This window comes from Sciurus carolinensis, chromosome 1, assembly GCF_902686445.1.
Source record: "Sciurus carolinensis chromosome 1, mSciCar1.2, whole genome shotgun sequence".
Lineage (NCBI taxonomy): Eukaryota > Metazoa > Chordata > Mammalia > Rodentia > Sciuridae > Sciurus > Sciurus carolinensis.
In genome coordinates, this window is record NC_062213.1 from 92,967,439 (window position 1) to 92,989,414 (window position 21,976).

General features: G+C 43.0%; 1 protein-coding gene across 3 annotated transcripts in view; it reads right to left on the bottom strand.

Moving 5' to 3' along the window:
• Positions 1 to 4,425: 4,425 nt before the first annotated feature.
• Positions 4,426 to 21,976, bottom strand: part of LOC124977085 (uncharacterized) — a 42,159-nt gene continuing 24,608 nt past the window's right edge. For 2 of the 3 annotated variants that reach the window (XM_047540381.1, XM_047540464.1), the window contains 6 exons: positions 18,119 to 18,466; positions 11,890 to 12,189; positions 10,796 to 10,906; positions 10,341 to 10,486; positions 8,271 to 8,414; positions 4,426 to 5,079 (listed from right to left, as the gene is read on the bottom strand). In XM_047540381.1, the coding sequence (XP_047396337.1) occupies positions 8,304 to 8,414; positions 10,341 to 10,486; positions 10,796 to 10,906; positions 11,890 to 12,189; positions 18,119 to 18,466 (1,016 nt within the window). In that variant the 3' untranslated portion in view covers positions 4,426 to 5,079; positions 8,271 to 8,303. The remainder of the gene's footprint in view (positions 5,080 to 8,270; positions 8,415 to 10,340; positions 10,487 to 10,795; positions 10,907 to 11,889; positions 12,190 to 18,118; positions 18,467 to 21,976) is intronic. The other variant, XM_047540544.1, reaches the window with a different exon arrangement.

Consider the following 21,976-nt stretch of genomic DNA (forward strand, 5'->3'; position numbering starts at 1 on the left):
GAGCAGATTCGCAGCCAGGTTCCAGGGATCAGAGGCTGGTCCTAGTGACCCTCTCTGATTCAGCTCCCTGAGGAAAATCCTTGCTCTCTCAGAAAACATTCAGATCCTATGGGACCCCTGTGACTCTAGACTCCAGGTTGATAAGAAACTAGCCTAGTGTGATGGACAGTGACTCTCAGGATGCTGGGCTAGGAGGGAACAAAAGAAATATTGCATCTGTAAAGCACACTTCTACTCCATTACCACACTTAGTTTCATCACATTCTTCTGAGAAGGGAAAGCATTTTACAGTCAAAGAATCAGGTTTGTAGGAGTGAAGGTTTTCTCTAAGTCACATAATGAGAAAGTGATACTGAATCCCAGTTATGGAGAAGAGTAGATGCCAGAGTTTCTCAGTTCTCTCCATAGCCTGCACACTTAGCCCACACTACACAGCTGAGTTCACATCTACTCACTTTCCACATACATGTTGAATACTTCACAAGCACTACAGCATGTGGAGGTCATAAGAAAACTTGGAGATTAACTTCCATGTTTGAGATTCTTAAACTCTCACTCATAATGAAGACATAAAAAGGTTACATTTGGAGAGAAGGGGAAGAGGATTTCTCTAGAGAAAGTTGTGCTTGGAGTCTCTCTTCCCTGCCCCGTGGCTGTCTGCCACTCATCTCAAGTTTAGTGAAAAGGGCTTTGATGAGACCATTCAGAAAGGTACCTCCTGCAGCTTGAAAAGATCCTGGACAAATGTGTGACTCACACCGGAGAATCCCGCAGTGGGAGGAGCAGGGGTGGGGCTGCCGATGGGAAAGTAGCTGTGTCACCATTGATGTGTCAAGCGACCATGTTTTTCATCAATGGGAAAGTAGGACCTTAAAAGACTTTTGTTGACAGACCCATGTGGGGGAGCAATGGAACCCCAATAGAGAGAGTCTTCCAGATAAGAAGAACTTGAAAACTCTGAGAGTTCCTTCTCCTACTCTGACCATGGAATAGTGCTCAATAAAGATAACAAAAATGTTTTAATTATGTAACTTCTTAGGTTCAGGAAAACGCCAGGTACAGAAACAAGAGGGAACACAGTGCTAAGGGGTTGAGTGGAATCTGAAATTCTGGAGGCCTAAGTGACACTCAGAATCAGACCCCTACCTGATAGGCCCATGTTGTGATGAGGGGACACACTCTAGGCTGTGGCTAGTCAGTATTAATAGGGATGCTGCTCAAAGCCAGATGAGGGGCTGGCATGGGTATTGGAGGAGAACCTATCTGTCCTTTCACCTGGGAAATGAAGGTGAGAGCTGCACATGCCCTGCACCATGGGTGGAACCTATGAGAAACTGGAATTCAACTCTGCACCATGCCAGAATGTGGATTTGACTACCACTGTGTGCTGGAACCCTGGGACAGGACACTACCTTAGAAACAGATGAAGCCTATGGGTCACAGCAGAAGAAACAGTAAACTGACGGATGGGGAGACTTCCTCAGCTCAGGGACCATGTATAGATTCTTACCGCTGAAGATAGGATAACAGAAAATAATCACCTCCACATTAGGAAATGGACATGTCTGAGAGAGAGATAGAAAAGGCCACAACCCAGAAGCCAGTCTTCAATTTCACCAGCATGCCATATTTGGGGGTGACATTTTATGAGCCCAAGATTCCCATGAGGATTCAGACCATATTTGCTGAGTACTGACTGAGCTGAAATTGACCTAAAGGCTTTTTGGTGGTCTCGTTACAGTCATGACACCTCTATTTTGAATCATGACTCCCTCTGAGATCTGAGAAAAGCTAGGAACCCTTTCCTACCAAACATGCATACACTTAAAATGTAATTCAAAAATAAATTATCTGAAAATGAGAAAAATCTCTCATAAATAGGAGCTCAAAGCAGGAATAAAAAATTATCCAAAAGCTAAACCCCAAGCAGATGATAAAGGTCACCATAAATAGTGGTCCATCTTATAGATAGTTCAGACCTTCAGTATGATGTGGTGAGATTGGAACTTCTGTGGTATTCTCCAAAATCCATAGGAATCCCAGTTTGTATCACTTGGTGGAAGAAGTGCTTGTCAGATGGCTCCACTGTCAATTTACTCTTCTTGCATCTTTCTACAAGGTGCTATTTGGAAGGAATTCTCACAGGCAGGCTACACTTAAGGAAAGGGAATTACGTTTTACCTCCTGGAGAATGCATTATCTACCCACATATTTTTTTAATTCCTCGGCATGAAAAATTTTTCTCTTCGCTCCTCCTTCATTTATTTATTTAGTCATTAATTTATATCAATATGAATTCAAGGATAATTATTTTATACTTTAGAGTATAATCCAACACTGCTTTATTTCTTTGCTCAGAGTGAGGAATTGAGAGTGAATTTCTCATCCACAGGCAGAGAATTCACCCAAGTCCATAGGTCTGATTTTTTGGCCTGAGTTTTTGGGACAAGAGTGGACTTGAAGGGCACAAAGGGTTAGAAAATTGCCATCAGAATCTTCAGATGTGATAGTGGTTAAAATCAAAACCACTGAAAAATGTGAGAAACATCCTTATCTAGCAGAATCAGACTAGGTCGAGCCTCATAATGCAGAGGTCTGACTTCCTGGAACTGGCAGATAGGGAAATCTGTCCCAGATTGCCGGGGGTATGTGGCACTGTGGGAGTGGTTCCCTGTCTGCTTCTGGGATAGAATCCCTAAGAAAGTGGCTCCCCTAACTCTACCCTATCCTGTTTGTCAATGAAGAAGCTCCTCACAGTCTTGTCCCCCTTTACCTGTGTGTTATAAATAAAAGAGAGTTGGGCTACTCCATGTTGTTAAAGGCCAGAACTGGTATGGCCAGACCTGTCATGCCCTCTCTCATTTAAAGGGTATTGGTTCTTGTGTTTTTATTGATTAGATAAGTTTATGGTTAATTGATTGACTTATAGCAAACATCATCCTCCAGCAGCTAACCCTTTCTCATCCACACAGGATATTGCTGAGAGACCCCCACAAAAAAATTTAATATTTCCCAGAAATAGGATAAAGGAGATTATTAGGAAAGGAAGTGGTTATAGATGGGAACTTTAATCTCCCCCCAAAAGTTCATGTTGTAAAAGCTTGGTCCCCAATGCAGCAAGGTTGGGAGGTGTTTTTAGGCAATGGTTAGGTTATGAGATCTGTAACCTTATCAGTGGACTAATCAGTTTCATGGACAAATAATTTGAATGGACAATTGGGTGGTAACTATTATAGGCCAGTGGGAAGTGGCTGGATGGAGGAAGGAGGACACTGGGGGTGTGACCTGAACTGTATCTTGTCCTCGATGCTTCCACGCTTCCTCCCACCCCACCCTCACCCCTTTCTCTCTCTCTCTCTCTCTCTCTCTCTCTCTCTCTCTCTCTCTCTCTCTCTCTCTCTCTCTCTCTCTCTCTCTTCGTCCCTCTCCTCCCTTCCAGCTGCCATGACCTGGGCATCTTTCCTCTACCATGCCCTTTTCCATGATGAGCTACTGCACCTGGGGTTCAGAGCAATGGAGACACCAAGTTACTACTGAACCTCTGAAATCATGAGCCCAAACTAAACTTTCCCTCCTCTAAGTTGTCCTTGTCAGGTATTTTGGTCACAACAACAAAAGACTGAATAACACAGAATTCATGGTGCATTTCAAGGCCTTAAATCCAGGCAAACCAATTAGGAAAAGATATTTTTCCCAGTGGGGGTGAGGTGATTAGTGACTGTTTAGATTCTGGGAGAGGGACCCTCCTAGATCTTCCCACCCTACATAGAATGAGGATGGTGACTTAGCCCCTTCTGCACATCTTCCGTCAGCAGAAGATCCAGAGAAGGAAAGAGAGGACAGAGAGCAGAATCATTAAGGTGAGGGAATGGGCAGAGGGCAGCATCACTTGAGGTTCTCATGACACAGATCTAAGCAGATGGAAAGGTTCAGTCCAGGAGAGAGCTATCTGTGGGAGGGAGGCTCTTCCGTCTCCTTGTTGTGGGTGGACACTTGGCAAAAGATGCAAGGTCCTTTTCAGGGTCCCTTGGACTTGGAAGCCCAGTGTGGGAGAAGCAGCCACTGCATTAAAGAGATGGTGATCTCCAAGGAGATCCAATGCTGCTCTTTGTAACCAGTCCCCGAGCAGGAAGGAGGGGCCTCTGCCTCCTCAAGACACTGCTCTTAATTCCAAGCATTGCTTTGGCTGGGGGGCCCTTGGGAGACCCTTAAAAGTCACTCAGAGGCTGAAACCCTGGAGCATACAGTTATTCAGTGACCCTGTGCTTTATCCTGGGGCATGTGTGAAGTCATTGCCTTTCCGGTTTTGTGACCTGTTTGCGTCTGTCCTCTGGCCTCAATATCATTTACTCTGTTTATTCTCTTGCATAGTTGTAATGGCATTGCTTTCTGATGAGTAAAGAATTCACTGTGCAAATAGGCAAATGCATTCAAAATAAATATTTGTACTTTATTTTTTCATTTTAAATAGGTTTCAGTGGCTATTTTTAAATGTAGAAATAAGCAGCTGAAGGAATGGTGGTGTCTATCATTAGGTGTTTTTTTGTTTGTTTGTTTGTTTGTTTGTTTGTTTGTTTTTTTATCCCCAAGGACAGTTTTAGTTTGTAAAAATAATTAGAGAAATGTTTTCCACAAGGGAGCGCCGCTGGCAATATGGTCTAGTAGCAAGGCCAGTAAGATCATAACAGGAAGCTTCTCCTAGATAAGGGATTCCAGGTAAAAGAGGAGTCTTGTTGAGCATTCGCCAGTGATCTCACTGAGCGGGCATGCATGGCAACCTCACGGAGCATGCACGCAGGACCTCAGTTTCTAAACCCAGAGGCTACCTGAAGTAGCGCATGCCCATTGTCCTGATAATCACAGGCTTCATTAAATTCAGCAGGTTGTCCAGGGTCACTGAGAGAATATGTGAAAAGTTTGATTCAGTTGTAATTCTGCCTCATTCTAGACAAGTCTTTCCCAGGACAGTCGGCTCACCGACTCATCTAGGGAGGATTTTCCAGCCTGAAGGTCTCTGGGCACTGCAGAAGCACCACTGGACAGTGAGGGTCCCAGAATTAGAGTCATGAGCAAGCCGCCCTGCAGAGAGATGTTTACAGTTAGGTTAGAAAGTTGCAGGATGATCCTGAACCTGAATAACTAGTCCCAGCACCCTGGGCATCTTAGGGTCGGAGTATGGAAAGAGCCCTTGTCATTGAAGGAAATCTCGTGAAGGGGAGGGGCATCTTGATTCTCTGGCTCTGTACCTGTACCTTGACAGTGAAGTCTTTTATTATAAACAAGTAACATGCTGTCCATACTTTATATGTCATCTTCAACATAATTTTGTCAGCATGAATGTATCAACAGGAGTCTGAGTGATACTAAATATTTTAATCATAAGAATTTTTAGACCTGAAAAACAAGGCCATGGACTTTGAGTTTCTCTTTCTGAGAGGTAAAGGGTTTGGATGAAAATTAGCGCCTCTAAAAACAGGGTGAAAAAGATGTGGCCAGGGGAAAGTAGAGAGGGGTCAAGGCATGAAGATGCTATTTATCAGCATGTGGGCAAGGGGACTGGAAGAGGGGTCATCAACAAGAAGGGCAATAGAACTTATTGAGTGTCTATCTAATGAAGTACAAACTTATCCTCATTTTGCAGATGAGAAAACTGAGGCTTCAATAAGTTACCCACCGTCAAATATCTAATATTTGATAATTCTGGGACCTGAACCCTAACCTGAACCTGAACCTGGTTTTTCTGATAACGCACACTTTACATTACAACAAATGGTCTATCAGAATCTACGGACCGGATTCTCACCAGAACCCAATACTCTGTCTCATTCCTGTCTTCCTCCAATCCAAGAATAACTTAAGCCTTTGGGGCAATTCTAAATGCAGGTATTTAGTGGCTGTGCCTAGACTGACCACAGCTCTCCTGGGAAGAATGGAAGGAATGGAAGTAGACACTTGGTTGTATGTTGTGGGTTCTACTGTGATAGGTGCTTTCTACGATATATTTGTCTAGGTCCTCACAACCTTGCAAAGGAGATTTCATCCCATCTTATAGAAGAGACCATTGAGGATCTGCCCATGATTACACAGGTTGGTGGCAGAGAGCAATGGAATCTATGTGGGCCTGTCTCCAAAGTCCTGCCTCCAGCATACTGAGTTCCCAAAGGAAATGCCATTCTATGACCTCAAGGAGGTCTTAATCTGGCAGGGGTACACAAGGACCACCTACCCTTGAGCATGAGCTGGGAATGCCTAGTGAAAGAGCAGAGCAGATAAGGAGCAACCAAGCATTTCTTTGGTAGTGAAGGAAAGAATCAGTGTTTTAGGTAAAAGTCAAATACAGGTAGACTCACTTTTGTGTTGGATAGACACATGTAGAAAAAGGAACTTACACCCTATCTCACACCATATCCCAAGTCAACTCAAAATGGATTAAATCATCAATGTAAAACCTGAAACTATAAACTACTAGAAGAAAACAGGAGGAAAGGTCCATGAAATTAGTCTGGATAATGATTTTTTAAATTTGAACCTAAAATCATAGACAACAAAGCAAATATGTAAATGGGATTACATTAATCTACAAAGCTTCTGCAGCAAAGGAAACAACAGAGTGAAGAGACAGCTTATAGAAGAGAATATTTGCAAACTATACACCTGATAAGGGGTTAATATGCAAAATATCCAAGGAACTCAAACAACTCAGTAGTAAGAAAAATAACCTAATTTAAAAGTTGGCAAAGGATCTGAAGTGATATTTCTAAAAAGAAGGCATACACGTAGGCAAAAAGAATATGAAAAAAAAAATTCCCAACTTCACTAATCTACAGGAAAATGCAAATTAAAATCACAATGAGGGGTTTGGGATGTAGCTCTGTGTACAGCATACATTTAGCATGAACAAGGTCCTGAGTTCAATCCCTGCAACGTAAACTTAAAACAAAAGCAAAAAAAAAATACAGTGAGGTATCACCTCACACATGCTAGAATGGCTAAAAGAGAAGAAATATACTAAGTGTTGTCAAGGATGTGTAGAAAACAGAACCTCTGTTTTGTTGGTTGGAATGTACATGAATTACAACCACCATGGAAAATAATACAGAGGTTCCTCAAGAAATCAAAAAATGGTACTACCATCTGATCCAACATACATATCCAAAGGATGCGAGATCAGTGTGTAAAAGAGATGGAGTCCTGTTTGGACTGCCATGTTCACAGTAGCATTAGTCACAATTGCCAAGAAATGGAAACAACCTTAATTGCTGATCCCTATTGCCACCAAATGTAAAAGTTTAAAAGTAAAGGAGTCTGTGAATACTTGAATTCTGGGAGGCCCTGAGACATAAAATTTACTGTGCTTAGAATCACCCAGTAGGCACCAAACTCAAGAACTATTCCCTATCCCTAGGCTGCAGCTGACCCTGGATCTCTATCTACAGGCCTCATGGGCCTGACCAGTCAAGGCCCACTACTCTCTCTTTTTTGGGTAGTTGGCTTGACTGTGATATCCTGAAGTCCTTCACTCAAGACCCATCTTCCTCAAAGGCCTTCCAGGAAAGCATCTCTATTCCAATTATCTTCATGAAAATGCCTAATCTCCTAAAGAGGATAAAGTAGCCCAGAGGTCAGTGATCAGAAGTCTAGCTAACTGCTAAAATGTGTCTCTCTCCTACTCTGATGTTTAAATAAGCAAAACAACTACTCATAACCTGTAATTAAGAAAACTTTGGTAGATTTCTTAGTCTACTTATGTTGCTGTAACAAAATACCACAGACTCAGTAATTTATAAAGAACAGAAATTCATTTCACGCTATTCTGAAGACTGGGAGTTCAAGGTCAAGGCCCCAGTAGGTTCTCGGTCTGATGAGGGCTGCTGTCTGCTCCCAAGCTGGCACCCTGTTGCTGCATCCTCCAGAAGGAATGAACATCAGCTCTGTCCTCACACAGCAGAAGGAGACGAGGCAAAAAGGGATGCATTCCCTCTGTTGAGTCCTTTTGTAAGAACACCTAATTCCACTCATGAGACTTCTGCCCTCGTCACTCAGTCACTTCCTAAGGCCCTACTCCTTAATACTGTTGCACTGGGGATTAAGTTTCACCTTGTCTTTTAGAGGAGACACTACCTTCAAGTCATAACAGAGGGGAGTACAGGGAAGCAGCTCATGCTGCTTTGCTGTCTCAGCAGAATGGATCAAGAACAATGGGGGTCTAGTCCCAGTTCCATCTTAGGACTGAAAACTCAGGGTGAAGAGTGAGGAGGGATGAACTTTACCCAGGCCTCTCATTGTCCAAGTCCATTCATGATCTAGGTGTCCCCTTTGGGGTCTGGACTTTTATGAATCTTCTCATAAACAGTGTGGACTTCCAGAGTTGGCTTGGGGGTCTGTGCATGGCAGGTCTCCTTGTCCAAGTTGTTCTACAATTCAAATGGGGTTGAGAAGGGGGCTTGGTCAACTTCTCAGAATCAGATGCAAGAGCCAGTCAAGATACATGTCTGTGGGCTTCTTCTCTGCCAGCCAGGAGTTCTGCCACTCAACCCTGATAATGCCCCAAAATGAAGCTTCACTCAGACGCTCTCCTGAATGCCACTTGCTCTATCTTCCACTGGGATGCTTCCCGTCTCCCCGACCACCCGGCATCTCCACACTGCTCGCTCCCTCATGGCTTCCAGGGTCTCTCTTCTCGGTGCTGCTTTCCCTGACAGTCTTAGCAACAGCTGAAACCCTTCCCTATCCCTCTTCCCTGCTTTACTTTCTCCTTAGCATTTATCATCACCCAATATTTCACACTTTGTCTATTTATTTTATTGGTCATTATCACCCTCATGCCACTCTCACTAGAATACAGATTCTATGAGGGGAAGGGAAGGACTTTGATTATTTTGGTGACTTCTCCAACCCAGATTAGAACAATTCTAGGAATACATTAGACACTCAATAAATAATGTTGGACAAATTTGTAAATCACTTTGCTTTCAGGGCAAAGCATCATCTAAATGTCAGGTTTGGTTTTCTCTCTCAAAGCCATTAGTGCTCCCCTCTTGTGGTGCTCTGGAAGGATTATGGCTTAGGTGGGAAGGAACTATATTTCCTGAGTCCCCCAAAGCCCCAGTCAAGTGGAGACATAACTCAGAAAGGGTGAGATGGGAAGTAATTGTGACAGGCACTGAGGCAGTTGGGAACAGTGGACAAGCACTGGACTACGAGAGAGCAGACCCCTGTTCTGCCTTGTCTTACCATAGTTCTCTGGATAAGTCCAGTGATCTTTCTGAGTCCCACACTCTCCACTATAAACTGCTGGGGCTGGACCAAGGGATTTCTGGGTCTCAAAAATTTGGAGTCATTCCTTTTTAGAGAAGTCAGAGGATGGGAGAGGAGAGGAGCCAACCACTCGCTATCCCTGCGAGTCCAGCCTGCAGCTCCACTTGCTTCCCCCTACTCACTTGTTAGCCCAATGGTTCTCAAAGTATGAGGCCAGGAGTATCAGCATCACCTGGGAGCCTGGTAGAAATGGAAATTTCCAGACCCACTGAATCAGAAACTCTAAGATGGACCCAGAAGTCTTTCTGCCAAGCCCTCCAGAGAATTCTGCCACCGACTCAAGTCTGAGAACTGCTGCTTCTGGGGATTCCCCTCAGGGCCTTCTCCTCCCCTGGCTCATTCTGTCTCCCATCTTCTCCTAGATGGAATCACTCCATCTGAGACCACAGCACCAACTTCCAGCTATGGGCCGGTGGCCAACAAGGTGCCCTCCCAGAGGCACTTCATCAGTGGGGACAGCATATACAAAAGGGTGGCATCACTGGTGGGATCTCAGGCAGGGGGAAGAGGGATGGGGTCGGAAGAAGGTGGGGCTTTCCTCATGCTCCTCAGATCCTTGTGCTCACCCTACCTCCAGGCCCTGCTGGGAGCCTGCTTTTACTTCCTTTGGGTCTTGAACTGATGGCAGAATCCCACCAGAGCCCCGGCCATTCACACTCTGGCCTCTCCTGTGGCCTGCATTTCAGCCTGTGGGTGAGGAGCTCCTCCAGGGTTCTTGTATCACTTCCTCTACTCCCAGGTTGTGTGCCCTTGAGTCTGTCACTCACCTCCCTTGGCCCCCTCTCCTCCTCGCCCCTCCTCACTGGCAGTGAGAATCCGTAGATGTGGAGATGTATGTGCAAGGCAACTTCCCTTGGCACCACAGCCCCCAGCATGCTGCGGGTACCCAGGCATGCAACCATATTGTTCAAGGCAAGGAACAGACCTAGAGCCTGACAGTGGGACAGAGAATCCTGGACATCCTGGGACTCCCAGCCTCTGAGTACATGTCAGCTGCCCTGATTCAATTCCCTTAGACTCACCTTAGGGGGCCTCAGAGGGCTGATCTCTGCATAGGGAGGGTCCTGACTATCAAGTTCATCCATCTGCAGGTCATCAGAGTCAGCTGTAGGAGGGGCTTGGGAAACAGTGGCTGAGGCTGGTACTGCAGGCAGGAGGGTGGTCCCACCTATACACAGAAGACTTTCATTTAAAGTGTGCAATTGCGTGACCCCTCACCAAGCCCAGAACAAGGCCACTGTTCCCTGGGCTGTAAAAGCAGGTCCCAGACCGATGTCTTGTTTCTAACACCCTTGGCCCTTCCTTACTGGGCATGCATGCACGCACCTCCCACCCTCAGCATTGCTCCCCCCAGGTTCTGCCAGGACAGCGCCTCTCTGCCCAGTGACTTCCCCAGCCTGCCAACTGTCTCTAGGGTCTCCTACATCCACTGTCCCTCCCCAGCACCCCCATCCCTCAGTGTCTCCCTAGCTCCTACCTCTCTCAGTCTCCGTCTTCTTCCTCTTCCAGACCCACACTCCAGCTCCCAGACTCACCACCAGAACCATGACAAGAACTCCTTTCCAAAGCCATTTGCTCTGGAAAGAACCTGAGGTCAAAGAAAACCTGGGGTCAGATCTGCTTCAACCGGGCCTGGCAGACAGGTGGGGGTAGGCCTCCAGGGCTCCATCTGTCTCCCAGTGCCCAAGTTTGCTGCAACCTGAAAGAATGTCCTCTTTCATAGTCTCTCCATAAAGTGGCCAGTGGCTCATTAATCTTTCTGCTGCCAGGCCTTCTGTCCAATCTCTGCACAGGAACCTCAGAGGCCTCCTCTACCTAGAGTGCCAGTGTACATTCCAGTCTGTCCCTTTTCTCCTTGCAGACCATCCCGGGCTCTGTGATGCTGGGAACTGTGATGTCCACATGCTAGTCTCTTAGGGTTTAGATGTGGTGTCCCCCAAAAGCTCACATGTGAGACAATGCAAGGTTTGGAGGAGTAATGATAGGATCATAGCCTTAATACAATCAGAGGATTAATCCCTGATGGCATTAACTGAGAGGTAACTGGTAGCAGGTGGGGTGTGACTGAAGTAAGTGGTTCATGCGGGCGTAGCTATAGGGTATATATTTTGTATCTGGAGAATGAAGTTTCTCTCTGCTTCCTGATCATCACGTGAGCCGCTTCCCTCTGCCACGCTCTTCCACCATGACATTCAGTCTCACCTGGAGCCCCTGGGGACTAGCTGTATATGGACTGAGACCACTGAAACTATGAGCCCTTAAATAAACCTTTTCACCTCTACAGTTGTTCTGTTCAGGTCTTTCAGTCACAGCAGCAAAAAATCTGACTAAAACACTATCCCATATTTAAGTCCTAGGGAACGCAGCAGTCTCCATATATTGGCCATCTCCTGGACTTACAGATGTAAAGGCTGTCATGAGGACGTGGTTGTTCACAGAAGTGGGGATCTTCAGGTACCAAGTGAACAGCCTTACCATGTTCCTCAGTCCCATCACTGTCCTCCTCATCTTGCTACCATCCCTATTCACTGCCATCCCATTTCCACCCCCTTCTGAGGAGACCACACTCACCCCTCTCTGGGCAGACGCTCTCCAGGTCTAAGGTTGCATTCTTCTCGTCTGCAGGGTTGCTGACCATACAAATGAGATGACCATTTAACTGACTCAGGGGCAGGCTCAGACTTAGATTCCTGGAGTTGGAGGCTACTGACAGTGTCCCTTGCTGCTTCAATTCCCTGGAAAAGTCGTTGCTCAACCAGGTCACTATGAAGTTCTCCATGGTCCCTGGGGTCCCACACTCCAGACTGACATTGCACCAGTCTAATGTGTTGGATGATGAATGAATCAGAATTTGGGGTTCAGGAATGGGTTCTGGAGTGAGAAAAGACCAAAGAGAAACTGAGCTTCAGAATTAGAGGCTCACCCAAGTACATTCTCCCTTATGTGATGCAGCAGTGAGATGTTGCCAATTTTCTAAAGGCAGGCGGAGCAAGGAGCCAACCCCTCCCCACCCTTCCCAGGGGTTCTGACTCCTGGCCCACAGGCAGATGGTTAAAGCCTTTTCTGCTCAGAAAAGGGGACCTAGAGCTTCTCATCATCCATCTACTCCAAGGAGCAAAGTGAAGATCAATTCCTGGACCTTCCCCAGGCTGCCCTGGCCCTCACCACTGTCCCGTGATTCATAGGTTCCTTCAAGTCACCCTGCTCAGGGATTTTCCATGACCTTTGTGAGGAAATGAACTTGAAACAGAATTTTATACCCTACCCATCTAGCATTAAACTGCAAGGGAAAAACAAAGACTTTAGGACACTAAAGGACTTTGAAAGCTAATCACCTCTTTAAAAAGAATTCAATGATGTGCAGGAAAAATAATGCAAAATGAATTTAAGAATGAGAAAGAAACATGATACAGCATTGATCAAAGAACAAAACATATATATATTATATATATATCAAAACATATATATATATCATATATATGAAGAATATAGAGAGAGGAAGAATATATTTATAATAGATATTCACAACATAGAGGAGTTGCAAATACAACAGAAAAACATGATAAAGTTTTAACTTTGTTCAGAGGGGAAAAATATGCTGATTATCTTTAAATGCTGAGGTAAAATTTTAAGTTTAGTAACCAATGGGATTAAAGTACAGAGTTGTATACCTCCCAAACTACTAGAGAACTTTGGATCAAAGAAAATTCTATTAATTAATCCAACAAAAACAAGAAAAAAATGAGAAAGTATGTTGAATAGAAAACGTTAAATAAGATGTCAGAAGCAAAATTATACATATAAAATATTGAAATACACTTAAATGCATTATAACCCCCTATTAAAATTGGGTAAACCCAGTGTGCTCTTTACCCTATCTAATGACATAAAAAAATTAAAAAGACAAATATGGAAAAAGAAAGACCAGGAAAATATCAACAACATAATAATCAACAACATGATAGTAAATGTGGCAATAATCACTGAAAACTGCATAAAATATAAGATTTTTGAAACATATCAAATGGGCCAAAGAGAGAGATTTTAGATTACTATGTATCTAACATTTTTTTATAAATGTTACAAAACAAAACTACTGGAAGTTGAAGAATAAATTATTGATTCCACAAATACTTTGGTGGACAGACTGAACAGGTTAGAGGGGAGGATGTAATTCAAGAATAAATTATTGATTCCACAAATACTTTGGTGGACAGACTAAACAGGTTAGAGGGGAGGATGTAATACAGGTAGAAACAGACATTAGTGGAGAGGTGTCCAGTGCAGGTAGCTCAGCCCACACTCAAGCCTAGCTCCCACTCTGTCCTTGCCTTCAACTGCTGTACAGCATGGGGGTGCTAAATTCCCAGTCTCCCTATCTTCTTGCAATTGCAGTTTTGACCAATGAAGTAAAGGGGGGATTTGGTGGAGGGGAGGGCAGGTCTTCACTCCTGAGGAGACAAAGCCTCAAAATGAGGAAGACTTTTTCCCCTGCACTTCTCTTTTACCGCCTTTATTGCAGAACAACATCTAAAGAAACAGTCATATTGGAACCATCAGACCACAAGTATGAGGATATATAAGGACCTTTATGCCAAGGATGGCAGAGCAGATGAGCCAGCCCAGGTCCCTGACAAGAAAGCCAGGCAGCTGAGCCAATGTCAGCAAGTGCTCTCTCCCGGCTTCCTGTTATACAAAAAAAAATAAGCCTAACTCACGTAAGCCTTTGAAAATCAAAGTTTTATTCTAATTGTAGATTAGAATAGAATTAATAAATTAGAATTAACTTATTAATTAATAAATTAGAATTAATTCTAATTTTAAGAAGGAGAAGGAGGAAGAGAATAAGAAGGAGGAGGGGGAGTGATGGCAATGAAGGAGAAGGAGAAAGAGAAGGAAAAGAAACAAAGGAGAAAATCTGAATGCATCCATAGTCTCAGAAGCAATTAGAAAGACAGATGAGGATCTGCCCTTATAAAGGGCATTGAAGAACATATGGTTTTAGGAGTGAAGGATAACAAATTGCCAAGAAAAGTAAAATTCTTAGGTCCTATACACTGTTCCAGAATTTAGGGGGGAAACACAGTACTCCTCAGTTCATTTAGAAAGGGTAGTTTACCTTCAGTACTCACATCAGTCACACAGAATGCCAGAAACAAAACAAAACAGGACGAAACACACTTGTAAACCCATGAGTGAATGCCAGTTACAAACAGAGAACTTAAAATTCCTAAATTAAATATTAGCAAATATAATCTCATAATAGATCATGATCAAGTTGTGTTTAGTACAGAAATGCAAAGATGTTATATTTAGGAAATTTATTAATGTCCTTTACTCCACTTTTGCAGTACGAGGGATGGAACCGAGGGCCTCACACATGCATGCATTCTACCACTGAGCCATGTTCACTGCCCCGCCAAGGCACAGCATCAAGGGCCCTACATTCATTCGTTCATCGTGACCCTATAAAGCTGATCCATGGATCATCTGTGTCAACAGAATCATCCAGGGCAGGGATAGGCACACTTTTCTGTAAAGGGTCAGATCATATTTTAGGTTTTCGAGGTCACAGCTACAAAACTTTGTCTTTTATAATGCATAAGCCACTAAATACAATATGTAATAGAATCAATGTGGCTGTGTTCTAATAAAATGTAAAATTCACAGAACATGTGCCTGAAGAAGGTTTTTTTTTTTTTTGCCAGTGCTGAGGATCAAACACAGGTTACATGTAATGATATTTTAAAATCGCTTATTTTTAAGCAGCTTACTTCATGAATAGATAATAGTTCTTATAAAGCAAATGGCATGTGTACTAGAAAGTGTTCTGAGACATAGAGGAGTGTTTAAAAAGCTAATACCCTTAGGTATTTAACATATTCACCCAGCTATTGGTTTATAAGAATTTTTATTATATGCTCTTTTAATGGATGAAGGGATGAGTCAAGGTTGAATTAAAAAAGAAACTTAGAGAAATTAGGTGTCTGTCAGCATCCTTTAAATATTGCTTAAATCTATTTGGTTAAGGGAATACTGTCTTTTTAAATTTTTAATTGGTGCATTATAATTACACGTATTAGTGGGATTCCTCATGACATTCATACATACTGTAACATAATTTGACCCATTTCCTTCCCCCAGTTCCTCCTCTTTCCCTTCCCTCCTCCCTTTCCCTGACCCCTTCCTCTATTCTATTGGTCTCCCTTCTTTTCATGAGCTCTAAGGGAATACTTTCTGAACCCTCACTGAAGCTGTACCAGACACATGGTGGATGCCCAAGAGAGCAAGACATGGACTCTGCTCTTAGGTGGAGAGTAGACCACACACAAATAACTCCAGTGCAAGGTGGAAAGAAACAACACCCATAAAAGAATTAGAAAAAAATCAGTTTTGAGACTTGGTAATGGAAAGTTTCATTTCAGGATCAGAAGGATCAGGAAAATCATGATTTAGGACATGGTAGTTCTGAAAGCCCAGAGGAGAGGGAGAAAGAGAGCCAATAGGCCCTGAGTTCCATCCCCAGTACCGCTAAAAAAAAAAAAAAAAGTGTCTGCCTATTAACGAGACAGGAAAGATGACTTCGATTCACATAGGCCTCTCTAAACTGAGATGGGTGTACAGGCAATGAAGAATGAGTAAGTGTTGCTGGAAGATCTCATCTGAGCAGTGGTGGATCAGGGAGTGGAAGGCAAAACAAAAGGAAACCAGTTAGTAGCAATTCTACTTTTTCTGGCAACTTCCCTTCTGCTCCAACCTTGTGTTTTTTATGATTGTCAATCACAGCTCCCTGAATCTGGTTACAGGGGAGAGTGTGCATCCCACGTCTACCAGGCAGAGTGTGTGATTCTACCAGCCAGTGATCAGTCTAGGGTTGGGCATGGGTTCCAATCTCACCAATGAGAACCTTTTCCTCCACTTGTCTATGGAGAAGGAGCCAGGAAAGTCCCTTTGCTCTCTGGTTGGGTGGGATCCATAACAACCAAAGGACATGTTCCCTACTATGTAGAGAAGCCCATGGGAATAAAGATGACAGGAGAGAGTGGGGAAACAAAACAAACAAACAAAAAAGTAGTGAAGATGGCAGGTTATTGTGGCCCCTCACAGAGAGAGGAGAGTGCCCATCCACTTTCTAGTTCCTGTGAGTATGAGAGCCAAAGGAATTCCTGTATTGATCTTAGGTCCTAAAGGATCTATGCATCCATGTGGTGAAAACCCTCTTTATTGACCTAATTGAAGCAGATACCCAAGCTGCCAAAAAGATAGGATGAGACTCTATCAGTATGTTTTGTCACTCAGAAAGCTATGCAAAAAAATTATCAGCCAAGGGCTGGGGACATAGCTCAGTTGGTAGAGTGCTTGCCTCACAAGCACAAGGCCCTGAGTTCAATCCCCAACACTGCAAAAAAATAAATAAATAAAAATTATCAGTCAAGGAGCAGAGTGAAGGAAAAACCAGGAACTTAGAGCTAGAGGCCAGGGCGATGGCTGGTGTACTCTCCACCCTTCACTGACTGGAACCACCATTCTGGACGCTCAATCCAGTCAACCCAGTCTCTTCTTAAAAGCCTCCCCATCTGCCATATTGGAGTCCCTCATCCCTCTCCCACTCCCTCTAAGTGAGTGACTGCCTGCCATCCAGGGGACATGTGGGAGGTAGATATTCTTCCCCGGAGGGTCATCAGCCATACATCACTGAATTACATCTCCAGTCCTCTTTCTTTTGAGACAGGGTCTTACTAGGTTGCCCAAGCCTACCTCAAACTTGCAATCCTCCTGCCTTGATATCTGGTGTCACTGAGATTACAGGTGTGCAACACCATGCCTGGCTAAGATTTTCATTTTTAAAAGATAGATCAGTAGTCGTGTGGGAGGTTATCTGAAAGAGGAAACAGACCAAAGGCAGGGAGACCAGTTAGGAGATTCCTGCTGTAATTCATGCAGAGGGGATGGTGGATGGGTGGAGGCAGAGGGGACCAATGGGTCTCTGGCAGTGGGATGCACTTTCTCCACTGCATCATCTGCCCAGGGACCTCTGCTTCCTGGGGGAAGATGCTTGTTCACTTGTTGGCCTAGGAGATCACACAGGGGCTGGTCACCTTCTGCATCTTCAACTTGGCTCTAGGACAGAGTTGTCCTTTGGAAGTTTGACAGTCATACTTCAGATCAATTTATCTAAAACTATTTTACCAAGCCAAATGTGACAATGCACACCTCTAATCCCAGGAACTCTGGAGGTTGAAGTAGGAGGATTGCAAGTTTGAGGTCAGCCTCAGCAACCTAGCAAGGCCCTAAGCAACTTAGTAAGACCTGTTTGAAAATAAGAAGGGCTGGTGATGTTTTTTTTTCTTCTTCGTCTTTTTCAGTGTCCAATTTTGTTGTTTTGTTTTTACCAACTTATCTCAGTCACAGAATTTTAAATAAGTTTTGAAAGAGACAATTAAGGACATTTTTGACATAATTTTATATTTCTAATGATTGATTTTACAGTATCTCATGATTGAAGAAAGTTTGGGTTTTGTTTTTTTTTTCCAATCCTTTTGGGTGACTCCCACTGCCATAAAAATGCCATTTCATTTGCATTTTGTATAAATTTTAACAAACTTTAGTTAGTTTTCCCTAAGATGTATCTTTAAATTTTAGCTTTTATTTTTAGGATCTCAGAAGAGTGCTAGTTTACTTTTTTGTTTTTTGGGATTTTTGTTTTTGTTTTTGTTTGTTTCTGTCACCTGATTTTAGGCTAACTTACTTTAGAAACATGGTTTTTGGAATGCCTGGTTGGGCATGGAACCAGACTTACCATGTATACAGAGTCTAAAGGCTACCTTCTGGGATTTTCCTGAGTGAAATTTGATTTCCGCCGTATATAGTCCACTCATTTCCATGGTGAGATTCAAAATGTCCAAAAAATACTTCTCAGTCAGATGGAATCTGTGCTTATATTTGTCTTCAAGTTCATACCACTCAGGAATAGGGGTTTTAGGCTTCCAAGACACCAGAAACTGCTTTCTCTCATCCTCAGAATTCCAGTTCCATTCTATCTCTCGGACGTCAGGACTCAAAGAGTAGTTCAAGGGCAACTGAACAGATTCCCCCACAGCCCTGTTCAATGTGCAGGAAAAGCTGGGGTCTTTGACAGTCTGGAAACCTGGTGAAGGAAGAGCTGAGATTAGCAAGAGAAAGGAGTGGAGCAAACAGTGTGCTATATCATGTCACATGGATATTTACAGAGAAGGAACCAAAGCTGCAGAGGAACTCGCTGGGGTGTTGATCTTGCCTAGAATGTGGCAGTTTTGATTCTAGCACATGTCTGTCACCCTCCTAGACTCCGGCTCTTTCCTTCTCTTGCTGGGGTGCAAGGATGAACAAGCAGGGCAGATCTCTTTTCCCATGGAGCTTCTATTTTAATAAATGAGACTGTTGAAAAAGGCAAATTTGTACCCAACGAAGTCCTTGGTCTAATTCAAGGAAAAGGAAACTGACAACATCAAAGTTGATAAATCCAACATTTCCATTTGCCTATATGTATTGGAAGAAAATTATTTTGGCTTTCTCTGCTGCCAACATTTTTCCTCAACCCACTGCAGTGTAGTCTCTGGTCTAACAGCCCTCTGAAATTGCCCTTGATTAGGTCACTAATAAACCCTTGTTTATCAGTCCAGTTTTCAGTACTCCGTCCTATTTTTGTGGCATATGACATGTGACTAGTTGTCTCTCTGAAAACTCCACTTGTTTGGTACAAATGTTTACCATTTTGGGCTCTCAGCTCAAGTTCATTCAAAAAATATTTAATGCACTATGCACAGTTGAGGTTGCTGGGGTGTAAGGATGAACAAGCAGGGCAGATCTCTGTTCCAGTGGAGATTCTATTTGAATAAATGAGACTGTTGAAAAAGGCAAGTAAAAGCAAAAATGATTTCACATCATTTTAAGTGCAATGAAGAAAATTTAAAAGATGCAGCACAGACCTCTTGCCTAGCACTGGAATTTTTCAAAAATGTGAGAATTTTCTGCCTGAAAAGTCAGAGCCTATCTCCTGCTACAGAAGCTTAAAATGCCAGATCCTCTCTCCCAGTGTCCTTCACAGAAAGGACAGCACATAACCTAGGCTCGCTCCAGTCAAATGTGCCAATCCCAGACTTTCAAATGCAAGCCAGTCACATTAAAAGAGGAAGACCACAAGCTCTGTACTGCAGATGGTGAAACCCATGGCAGCAGTCACCTCCAGCTGCCTATGGCAATGGTGGCCACTGTTCTGGAGCAGGGCAAGTGTCCAGGTCTATGGCACTGGTCTGTGAGCTGTGAAGTAAATCTCGGCCAGGAGGGACAGACCAACTTCTACTGGACCAGCTCTGATGGCGTGACTCAGGATGTGGTCCCTGGATGAGTAGTTTCAAAGGTGAGTCATTTGGACCCCTCAAAGATCTGCAGACACTTGCTATTCTTTAATGCACATTTCCAATTAGTCCATTGACTTCTGTTGTTTGTAACCAAGAACCGTGATTGGCACTTAGGATAATGTAATAGAATAATGGTGGTGTGGCAGAGGTGTGGGGTGGGAGTTATTTATCAAGAAGGCCCCTAGGAAGCGTCAATTACACAATATCCTGAATGATGATAGGGAGTGTTCCGGGCAGAGGAAAGAGTGTTTGCAAAGGTTCTAACACAGAATTGAGCTTGGCCTATACATGGGATGGAAGGAATAGCCATGGCTGGAGCCACCCCAATGTACCCCAGCACCAGGATGGCTCCCATAAACCCAGAAACCAGGGCTTTTCAAACTCCAAGCCCAATCTCATGAACCCCAGCATCAGGCCAGTCTACTCAAGGACTCATGCAGCCAATTCACACATGGGCCCTACCAGGTGACCTGCCCAGAACTCTGAACCAGATGACTGTTTAAGGACTTTCCCTGCTGAAGCTAGTCTGAAAAACTGGACTGACTACAAGCCTACTTCTTCAAATGTGAAGACTCCAATGCATGGCCACAAGGATCATGAACATCAACAAAGGGAATTAAGGGGAAAAAAACAAAGCACAAATAACAGATCCTAAACAAATTGAGATTTACAAACTACCTAACAAATAATTAAAGTAATCATCTTAAAGAATTTCAGAGAGCTTTAAGAAAACACATATAGCTGGGCATGGTGGTTCACACCTGTAATCCCAGAAACTCAGGAGGCTGAGACAGGAGGATTGAAAGTTCAAAGTCAGCCTCAAAACTTAGCAAGGTCCTAAGCTACTAGCAATACTGTGCCTTGAAATAAGAAATAGAAAAAAGGGGAGGGAATGTAGTCCCGTGGTTAAGCACCTCTGGGTTCCATCCTGGTACCAAAAGAGAGAGAGAGAGAGAACACAGATAGACAGACAGATAACTAACAAAATTTCAGAGACTGACAGAGATATAGAAACCATTTTTTTAAAAAAACTGAGATTACCACCAAGGAACTAATATATGCATTATGAATGCCCCAGAGGAGCAGAGAAAAAGAAAGGAGGAATAGCTTACTTAAAGAAATAACTTCTCAGTATATATTCAAAGGATTTTAAACCAACATACTACAGTGACACAGCAACATCAATGTTTACAGCAGCTCAATTCACAACAGCCAACCAAGGTGCCCTTCAACAGATGAATAGATAAAGAAAATGTGGTATATATACACAGTTGAGTATTAGCCATAAAGAAGAATGACTTTATGATGTTTGCCAATAAATGGATGGATCTGGAAACTATCATGCTAACTAAAATAAGCCAGTCCTAAAAAGCCAAAGACTGAGTGTTTTCTCAGATATGTTGAAGCTAACACACAATAAAGGGCAACAGGGGTTAAAAAAAAAAAAAATAAGAAGAAGTTCAATGGAGTAGACAAAGGGGAACTAAGGGGGGCAAGGAGGAAAGATGGGATATGGAAAGACAGTGAAATAAATCTGATATAACATTCCTACGTACACATATAAATATACCACAGTGAATCTCACCATTGTGCACATTTACAAGAAAATTATTTTTTAAAAATAACTATAGGTAAATGGCAGAAAGATCAGTAGAGTAGAGGGAGGGGAGCAGGAGAAGAAGAAAGAAAGATACTGGGGACTGAATTAGAACATGATATATTCCATGCTTTTATAATTATAAAATGGATTCTACTGTTAAGTGTAACTAAAAAGAACCAACAAAAATAAAATTAAAATTAAAAAAAGAAATAATGACAGAAGAACTTCCCAAATCTGGAGAGAAAATTGAACATCCAAAATCATGAAACCCAAAGAACTCCAAGTAGATTAAGCACAGATTTTCAGTGAGACATATAATAATTAAAGTCTCAAAAGTCAAAAACAAAAGAGAATTTTCAAAGCAATAGGAGAAAAGAAAATTGTCACATAAAAAGGAAAATCCATAAGAATATCAATTTTTTTTAGCAGAAATCCTGCAGGTCAGGAGAGACTAGAAGGATATATGCAAAGTGGGGAGGGACTACTAACCAGGAGTACTATACCTGGCAAGTTTATGCTTCAGAAAACAAAGAAGAGAAATAAGGAAGAGAGAAGGATGATCCAAGACAAACAAAGCTGTAAGAATTCATCACCACTAGACATGCTTCATAAGAAAGTTCTTCAAGTTGAAACGAAAGAATACCAACTAACATAAAAA